Genomic DNA, 9,597 nt, shown 5'->3' with positions numbered 1-9,597 from the left:
CAGCCACGTCTGTCCAGGGAACCCAAGTCCCCCTGTCTTCCCCTCTGCAGGAGCTGAAGCTGAAGGATGAGGAGTGTGAGAGGCTGTCAAAGGTCCGGGAGCAGCTGGAGCAGGAGCTGGAGGAGCTGACAGCCAGTCTGTTTGAGGTACTGCTCGCCTCTCTTCCCCTCTGCCCCTTCCCTGACCCAGGGTCATTCTCTGTCTCCCACTGGACAGGTTCTCTCCACACCTTGGGCTGCCTTACTGGATCCTTTCCTGTGGTTCTCTCCAAATGCCGCCAGCTTGTCCTGTTACACACAGCAGGGACTGCTGACGCCAAGGACAGAGCTTGGCAGAGGGCAGCTGCTGTGCTCCTAGTGTGGAGGGGCCGATTTGGGAAGCAGTCTGTTTGCTTCCCTGCCCCTCCACTTTGTTCCAGTTGCTCCAGCAGTGGTGGCAGAACATGTCCACAGGGAGAGCATGGAACTCTGCCCCACTCCAGTAGCTGGTGCACATAAGATGTCTTTATTTGGCAGCTGGTGTTGCTTCTGGCCAGGCAGGTTAGCCCTTTACTCAGTGCCCCTGGCTCAACCTAGCCTTCTCTTCTGCTGTAACCTGTTCCCTGTTAGCACAGTTATCCAGGCTGTCTGCATCTTGTCCAACTGCCCTGGATGCCAGCGCTGCCACCATGGTGTGCCTGGTGAATCATGGGAGCCATTCTCCTGCACCCCACTGGAGACAGGGACTTTGTCCTTGTAACATGGGCACAGTGATTTTGCAGGCTAGTCAAGTCCTGGTTCCCAGCAGCAGTGGACACCTAAACGGCCAACACTGGACAATAAGGGTGAAAAGGGTTGTACTTTGTCACTGAGGCATAGGCCCTGTCTGGCAGAAATGCCACCGTCTGGGTCTCTCTCCAGAAATCTGTCCCAGTCAGCTTGGGACACTGGAGTTGAATTCCTAAGGGAGGGGGGATTTTCCTTCCTATCTACGTGACAAAAGCCTGGGGCCTAGGGTGTGGTCCTTCTGGTCATCTGAGTGGGGGGAGGGAAAAGCCCCTGCTCATCTGCCCAAGTAACCAGTGATACTTTTTAAATTGGTTGGCTAGTTGCCAACACTGCTGGCTTCTATTGGACTGGGCTGCTGAGGTCAGAAAGGCTATATAAGGGCCTGGTCCAAGAAGAAGGAGGGGAAGCCATTTTACCAGCATGGCCCAAACACCAGGACACGGGGAGAAAGTCTGATCCATCTGAAATGCTCTCTCTCTGGAAATCTCCGAGCCAGATCTCTACCATCTTCTGAATGATACTTGTAAGTGTTTCTAGAGAGCTAGTCAGCTCACAGTGATGCATTTGCGTATCAAACAGCTACCTCAGCCAGACTGTTTTGCTCAATGGTAATCCCTTGATAGTGCTCTACCTCTTACCCTATTCTACCTCATCCTGTTGGGAGCAAAAAAGCTCTCCTTTGTGACTGGTGTAGGAGACTTACTGAGGGGTGGGTTTAATTATGCCCAGGAGGCCCCTTGGGTCAGTGGACTAAGGGAGACTATCCTTTTTGTCCCCCGACTTGGGGAAGTGCTCCAAGTTCTTGTATTGGGTCGAGTACCCGTAGGACTATTAGGCCTGTGTTTCCCCGAGGACACAGAACCCAGACAGTCCCTTCTCCGGGTGGTGGCAGCACACGTTACCCCCGGACTCTGCAGTGGGGCTCGAAAGGGGGTCTGCCAGGGCTTAGGCGTCCCTGGAGAGACACGTGGAGTCCAGAAGGTGGACGGGTGTAGTGAGGTGGGAGGCTTAACGCAGGAGCTCCCCCTACTGGCCTGCCACACCCTGCTCCAGGGAGAACCTGGGGATGCTCTTCTGGGGTGCATGGGGAAGGCACCATGGTTCTTACAGGGGGCAGGAAAGCTGCTGAGTGGCACTTGCACCTCTGGGAAGGAATGATGAAGTGGCAGGTTCAGCTGCCAGTGGTATATATTTATGGGTGGAGCATGGTTCTTGGAGTCTGTCCTGCCCAGGCTCTGCTGTGCTCTGCTCTCTTAAGTGCACCACCCTGGCTGGGATGGGCAGAGTGTGACACGCTGTTTCTGCCGCAGGAAGCACACAAGATGGTGAGAGAAGCAAACACTAAGCAGGCGGCATCGGAGAAACAGCTGAGGGAGGCACGAGGAAAGGTGAGGATGGGGCTAACTCCAGTGGCAGACCAATGGGTGGGGTTGGGAGCAGGAGGGAGCCATGGTCCTTCAGAGTTCTTATCGCGCAATGTGACTTTAAGTATTGCTATGAGAAGGATGGGGGGTGGGGGGGACGCAAATGCAAGCATTGGTCCCCGAGTGCCAGAGACCCACGGTATGTCACTGGCTAACTTTAAGTTGGTCTTGCAGCTCCTGAATCCTTCTTTTCCCCTGCTGCTCACCCTGATCTAGTCTGGTCTGGGCACAGTGGCACCTGTTGACAGGAAGAGGACAAAAAGGCCAGAGGTCTCATGCTATCTGATCCCCTTCTGGAACTAAGTGTTACCCTGTGTCCTGTACAGTACGTGTGGAATATGGGGAGAGGGATCCTGGAAGTCAGCAGTAGGCCTAGCTTCACTGTTGTTAGAAACTGGACCCAGGAGTTCACCTGCTCCCACCCTCAGGCAGGACTAACTGGCAGCATTACATTATGGCAGAGCTGGGACCAAGCTATTGGTCAGAGGCACTGCAATGCTGGGGGCTGGGATTCCCTGGTCAAACTGCACCAGATGGTCGCATAACCATGTCTGCTGGTGGGTCCTTATCCAGGATGGGGTGAGGGGGAAAGAGCCTCTGGGCCCTAGAACTTGGATGCAACCTGCCTACACAGCCTGTTGGGGAGGTAGGGCAGGAAGGGCAGGCTATGGCAATTGTCTCTGTTCCATGTACATGCAGCTCCCTGGTTTGTTGTCCTGCGGCAGTGGGCGAGCTGCTTGGATGCTCTGGAGGGATCAGGAGGAAGGCCCTAGGTTGGGCCTGGGTCTGGGTAGTGCCAATGTCCCTTTGGGATGTGCATTTCCTGTGGCAGGTCCTGTGGTGGATATGGGGAATGCCTTCAGTAACTTTCCTTTTTCTTCCATGGCCCAGATTGACATGCTGCAGGCAGAGGTGACAGCATTGAAGACGCTGGTGATCACGTCTACACCTTCCTCTCCAAATCGGGAGCTGCACCCCCAGCTCCAAAGCCCCACCAAAGCTGTCTTTCGGAAGGGCCATGGGCGGAACAAGAGCACCAGCAGTGCCGTAGGCACAGCCAGTGGCCAGAGCCTGCCCTTGGAGCCAGTCAACCATGAGTACAAAGAGGTGGGTTGATACTATGTCAAGTCTTGGCCCTGTGGGTTGGGGCAGGACACTGGTATAGGGATCTGGTCAGGGGCTTTCCTTGTGGTTCTGCAGATCCCATAGGCCTTCCCCTGTCCTGTGGTTTCTTTCTTAGGGCACATGACCCAGGCAGTTTGAGATTGTGTAGTTTGTGGTTTGGAGTCCCCCAAATCCTGCCATGCTGTGATCTGTGGGTTTCCTGCCAAAATCCCTGAGTGGAGGAACTTCCTCTTGTGGGAGTCTCACCCCAGTCTGAGTTCTGGAAATAGTCTGTGAGTTTTTGGAGGGCCCTATGGATAAAATTCTTCATAGCTCAGACATTAGCACAAGCACCCACAGAGAGAGATGGCACCTGTGATCTCTTCCTGCAGTCCAGGGTCTGGGCTCTGCCACTGACTCGCTGTATAACCTTGGGCAAATCACTTTCCCTCTCTGTGCCTTGGTTTCCCCACCTACAGAGCAAGTATAGTTTGTCTCTATTACAAGAGGATTGTTGCTAGAGCTGGGCAATCAAATAGAAAAAAGTAGTTGTGAACATTCTTTCAACTGAACTCTGTTATTTTCCTCTGTTTTTTACTTCTGTGACTTTTTCCCTTGCTCTCTAAATGTGGATCTGAATAAAACTCACCTGTGTCAGTTTTCTACAAATGCAGGTGTAATGGGATGTGCACATGTATCACAATGCAAGCGTGTTGGCATGGGTGTCTTGTAAAGCTTTGTTGGCAGGGGAGCTCAAAAGGAGATGGCAGCCTGTTTTGGCATTTGGATGGGAAGAACATAAATATTTTGGCAATGGAGAGGATGCTGGTGCTGTACCCTGATTGCCAGGAGCTGAGATAGCTGCAAGGTGGAAGGACTTAGGCTAGGGCTGCACAATAAACCTGTTGATGTGCCCAGAAGTGGCACCCTCCAGGGTGTGATGTTGCCCTCAGTGAGCTGCTCGCTAAATCAGAAACACTGCAATTGCATCCACATGGTGCTGCAAGCAGGTTAATTAGCATGGGGGGCAGTGAGGAGTCAGCCCTGTCCCTCAGCAGTGCTAAATAGCCTGTTTGGTGCTGTGCAGATGTGGCTCCATTACTGCTGGGCTAGGGAAGTTTTCCATGCAGATATGGCCTTACAGAGCATAGAAACCTTTAGCCTCTGACTCTGCCGGTAATGGCAGCCAAGCAGTGAGGCCTTTAGTTTGACCAGAGGGAGGGGGTTACATCCTCCCCACACAGGACTGAGCTGACATCTCTGATGTTGCTATCTATGACCACAACTGCAGTGGCTTCAGGTGATATCTCTGGTAGGGGTGTAGAATCCTAGAGGTCGAAAGGACCTCATCCTGCAGTCCAACATCCTGCATTTATGCAAAATGTTCCTAAATCAGACAGGTGCTCATCCAGCCACTTGGAAACCTCCAGTGGAGGAGCTTCCACAGCTTCTCTGGGCTACTTGTTCCAGCTTGTTCTGTCTGCACAAGGAGTTTGCCTTAGTGCGGCTACAGTGGGGCCTTTTTCAAAAGTGTCCAGTGATTTTTTTTTTGATTTGATGCTGGTATTTTTAGGTTCCTGACTTGAGACCAGGTTCTGGTTCCCCACTGCCTCAAAGATTCTGAATTTGAGGGCAGGTGCTCAGCAACTTGTGAAAATCAGGCATCTCAAGTTGGGTGCCTGAAAATGATGGAATATCAAATCTCTGGCCATTTCTGAAAACTTAAGGTATGATCAGCACAATGCTGAGGATGCTGGCATCTCTTCAGAGGTTCCTGTATCCTGAAAGACAGGGCTGGGGGCTTTTCTGTATCTTCTGTCTCTCTCTCATGTTATAACCTTTCTTTTTCTGCCTGTCTCTCTAAACCCACTCCTTGCCTGTCTGTTTGTCTGTCTGTCCACCTCGCTTTTCCTCTTTGCTCTCAAAGTCCGGGGTGCCCACTCTACTCTCTCTGCTTCTTTGTATCATCCCTGGGAAGGCTATTCACATCACCTATGAGCCAGGATGGCCGTCCCTGGCGGCAGATTCGTCATCTTCATCCTTGCGGCAGGTAAATACTCTGAAGCTAGAATGGGTATGGCATAGAGGGTAGGACAAGGAGAGGGTGGGATTTATTGGCCTCTCACACCTTCAGCCTTTTGGTCCTCTCTCTGATACTAACACTCATTTTTGTTTTGTTTCTCTAATTGTTTTTCCATATTGTGGCTCTGAAGTTGTCTCCTGGTACCAGGTGAGCAGTCTCCATAGCCCAGCGCTCTTGTACTCTCAGCACTGACCTTTCCCTGGGGTCTGGGCAGCTTTGTTTACTTACATTCTATTCAGGCTGGGCTTTTTATTTTTCATTCTTGTGTATTTGTTTCTTCTTTTTCTTTTTTTTCCACAAAGTCATTTTTTAAATGACTATAATGGACTCTGCGGGCCCTTTAAGGCAGTCCCAGTATCATCCTGTTTTCTGCTGGAGCCAGGGACTGAGAAGGACTGGGGGTCCTTTGCAGTAGGGCATGGTGGGAGAGGGCAGGAAAGCAGGATATAAGCAGCAGCCTTCCTTCCAGAAATGAGCAAGAATGGGGGGAAAAGCATTTCCTGGCCTGGGCCCCCATTGCAGAGAAGCAGCAGGAAAGCTGCTTGTTCTCTGCAAAAAAGACCCATGGCAGGTATGGTCTCATCTGTGTTCTGATTAAAGGCTGCTTTTTAAACCCTGCTTTCCACTTTCAGCATACCCTGCTGCCTACAGCTGCAGCCGCCTCTGGAAACCACTGCTTCCAGAATGCATCAGCTCTGGGGTCAAGGCTATCTTTAAAGGACCAGCCCACCTCGCTACCCAGCCCACCTTGCTACCCGGGGGTTCCCTAAAGGGCCAGCCCATACTCGCTTGGTTTAGGGATGATGGAGGTCATTGAACAAAAGCTTTTCCTGACTCACCCCTTCCCTATAATTATTCCCTTCTAGGCTGAGAAGGTGATTCTGCCTTTTGAGTCCAGGGTTTCATGGTCATTCACCCATGGACTAGTCCTGCCCTCCCTTTCATGGGACAGGAGGAGAATTATGCCAGTTCTTCTACTGTGCGGCTGTTTCTCCCAGATGGGAGGGTGGCTCCATCCTGGGTAGGAGTGATCTGCTTTCATGTTCCCTTGTGGGACTGAGTGACTCTGATGTGGCCAGATAGGTATCCTATGGGCAAGCTGGCCTGGGTACGAGATGGAAGGTGTATTCCTTCCAGGCTGACGCGAAGTGCAGCCCCAAAGGACAAGCCTGCTTTTTTTTCCGCAGTTCTTGCTGTGTTGTTGGATTCGCTTGGGTCCTGAGGTGGCCTTTGTAGTCAGGGTTGGGGGGTATTGTTCATTAATGGCTGCTTTCGTGTGTGGTGTTTCTCCCTGGCTCCCTACTCCCTATCCCCACCTTCCCCTGACATCTGCTATAGGTCGACGCCATCCTGTTTGCTGAGTTCCAGGCCTGGAAGGAGGCTCCAACTCTGGATAAAGCCTGCTCCTTCCTGGAGAGGATTTACCGAGAAGACGTGGAGCCCTGTCTAGACTTCACCAGGCATGAGGTGAGTGCAGGTTCAGAAGCAAGGACTCGGGATTTCAGCAGTGATGCATTTGCCTCCTCTCTGGCCGTAACCTACACTGATCCCAGTCCTTATTCTCTGTCTTTTGCTGCAGCTGTCTGAGTTGGTGCGGGCAGCCGTAGAGCAGAACATGCTGACCATAGAGCCTGTGGCTTCACAGGTCCTGCCTGTGGTGAAGGTCTCGGCGATAGAATGTGGTGGACCAAAGTAAGAAACGCCCCATGCACTCCCTTTGCCATTTGCCCTTTCACTCAGCCCTCTCAGCGCTGCTGTCACCCCTCTACCAGGCTTCCTATATCAAGTTCAGCCAGGCCTTTGCCTTTGTTCTCTGTTTCCTAGCTATTTCTAAGATGCCCACCACCACAGCAACACTGGGTGATAACTGAAGAGGCTGCTGTAGGGAAGGCCTTGCTAGATTGCATTTTGCACTGAGGTTTCCTGTTCCAAGCCAGTGGAAACAGCTGATCTGTATCTGGATGGAGCCTGAGGCTTTAGGAGTCCCTTGAATCACTTTGGGAGGCCTGGGAAACTATTTGGAGTTCACAATCCTCCAAAAATGTTTCCTTCTCTCACTTAAACCTCTGGTCAGGGGTTCCCCAAAGGCTGAGTTGATTTGAAAACATTGTTTCTAAATGGCACATTTTGTTATATTTGGGGAGGGGCTGAGAGGAATGTCATGCATTGGTGTCCTGTAGATGGCGGGGGGTTTAACGCCTCCCCTCCCTCCAGTCTCTCTACATTTGTCTACATGAGTGGCACTTAATGTTAGAGTTTGCATCAAACATTTGAACCCAGGGAATGTTCAGGGTGGCCTTGAAATGGGAGGGAGATGCATTCTCTGCTTACAACTTCTTTGACATCTCCTTTTCCTGACAGTTTCTTTGACCCCCCCCTCTACCTCTTCACCCCTGCAGTCACCTTGCTTTCAAAATCACTAGTACAACAACTTTGAAATCACTTCTCTTAGCCAGGGATGTTCAAACGTTGAGAATGGGATTGGACTAGATTACCTTCTGAGGGCTCTTGCAGTCCTATTTTTCTGTGACTCTGTTCCTACACCAGTTTCTCAAGGAAGGGTGGTGGGTGGCAAGAGGCGAGGTCAACATGAGTACAAACAAACTGGGATCAGGCCCTTCGAGCTTCACATTTCTGGACCAGGGAAAAGGACTTTATTCAAACTGTGCATTTTAGATCAGCTTGGGGTTTTTCTGCCTCTGAGCAGCAGTTGCTCCCAGACCAGAGTTGGTCTGTTAGGATATCACATAGCAATGAACGTGATGGACACACAGACCTCATGGCAAGCTTTTCTGCATGCTCTCTCTTCTCAAAACAAATTGCTCCATGAGCGTATTAGCCCTGTGCCAAGAACAACCCATCCTGTGTTTATCCTGATCAGTTTCCTTTGGTTTTTTTGGTTTTTTTTTCTGTCTCTCTTCACAGTGGGTTCCGGTCACAAATTGTAACGTAAGTGACTTTTAGCCAAAGATTAAAGACCTCTAACCCATTAACAAGTTACTAAGGCACCTGGTTACTAATGGCTTTGAGGCTGTATACAGCCAATAACTTTTTTAATCCTGTTAATTACCATGTGGAAGGTATGATCTGGTCACATCATTCTTCGATAAATGGTTAGTGGGTTTTTGTTTTCCTTTGGGTTCCCAACCTGAGGAAACTTAAAGGAACCTGTTTTTTTAAAAGGTGAGTGCTTAGCACTTTCTAGAAACCTTCACCTTTAAAGTGGCTCAAAAATTGGACATTCAGGATGTTTATAGATGAGCTCCAAGAGGCAGGGGTGCTTTAAAAGTGGCAGCAAGGTGCTTTGAACTGGTTGAATGAGTTTTAGTTTAAAGCACCCCACCACCTTTTTCAGCACAGGGACACTGATACATGTGATGCTGGAGTCTGCTGGAGCGCAGTAATTACTGTACTCCAGCAGAACCGATTAATTGAGTCTGGTCTGACGCTCTGTAATTACTGCGTGTTTGAGCAGCCTCACTGCATGTGCATAGGAGCCGTCAGATTCTCTCATTGCTTTGGTAAACTTAATGCTGATGCTTCTGGCATTTTAGCCAGCATCTGCCCACTGTAGTACTTGATGATGGTGGGGGGCAGAAGGTAATGAAGCAAGAACAAAATCCCTCTTGAACATTTTGGAGCCCCTTTCCTAGTCTCTGTGTCTTGCTGCCTGAGTTGTAATTGTCTTAGCTGCTTTCACTTCTGAGCAGTGATGCCAGGCAAGAGATGTTGAAGGAACTCCGAGGAGCGAGATGGTGGTTATGTGCTGAAAAATACCAGGAAATCCCTACTTAGCTACATTGAGTGAGGATGGAAACACCCCCTTGAGATGGTTCTGCAGGAGCTGGAAGCGGAGGTCCTTCCACAAAGGACTGAACACAGCTGAAAGAAAATTGGGACACTCTGGCATGTCCAGGGAGTGGCTCCTGCTGGTTGTCCTGGGCTCTGATCTGTCCCTATTGGACCCCCATTTTCTGCCTGGAGTGTCCTCTGATGTTCTGAAGAACCCCTTTTTTCAGTAACATCACAGGCTTAGGCCAAATACCACTGAAGTCACTGAGAAGGCTGCCATCCACTTCAGTGATCTTTGGACTAGGCCTAAGCTGATTAAAAGGGACTGTGTGGGACTGTAAATTCATTGTCTCCCAGGATCCCTGCTCAGTGGAGCCTGAGTGAAACTGGAGGGTCTCTGCCCCTGTTCAAGGCAGAAGAGGCTAAA

General features: G+C 50.6%; 1 protein-coding gene across 5 annotated transcripts in view; it reads left to right on the top strand.

The window, feature by feature from the left end:
* Window positions 1-9,597, top strand: part of RAB3IL1 (RAB3A interacting protein like 1) — a 32,524-nt gene that overhangs the window by 14,395 nt on the left and 8,532 nt on the right. For 3 of the 5 annotated variants that reach the window (XM_025215102.1, XM_025215104.1, XM_014524530.2), the window contains exons 3-8: window positions 51-146; window positions 2,078-2,155; window positions 3,083-3,298; window positions 6,717-6,845; window positions 6,958-7,070; window positions 8,304-8,327. In XM_025215102.1, coding sequence (XP_025070887.1) covers window positions 51-146; window positions 2,078-2,155; window positions 3,083-3,298; window positions 6,717-6,845; window positions 6,958-7,070; window positions 8,304-8,327 — 656 coding nt within the window. Of the gene's footprint in view, window positions 1-50; window positions 147-2,077; window positions 2,156-3,082; window positions 3,299-5,222; window positions 5,346-5,508; window positions 5,526-6,716; window positions 6,846-6,957; window positions 7,075-8,303; window positions 8,328-9,597 lie in introns of those variants that run through there. The other 2 variants (XM_025215105.1, XM_025215103.1) reach the window with 2 other exon arrangements.

The sequence above is a fragment of the Alligator sinensis genome, unplaced genomic scaffold (genome assembly GCF_000455745.1).
Source record: "Alligator sinensis unplaced genomic scaffold, ASM45574v1 scaffold973_1, whole genome shotgun sequence".
NCBI classification, from domain to species: Eukaryota; Metazoa; Chordata; order Crocodylia; family Alligatoridae; genus Alligator; species Alligator sinensis.
The sequence above is the reverse complement of the archived record's forward strand: the minus strand, read 5'-3'. Positions and strand labels throughout refer to the sequence as shown.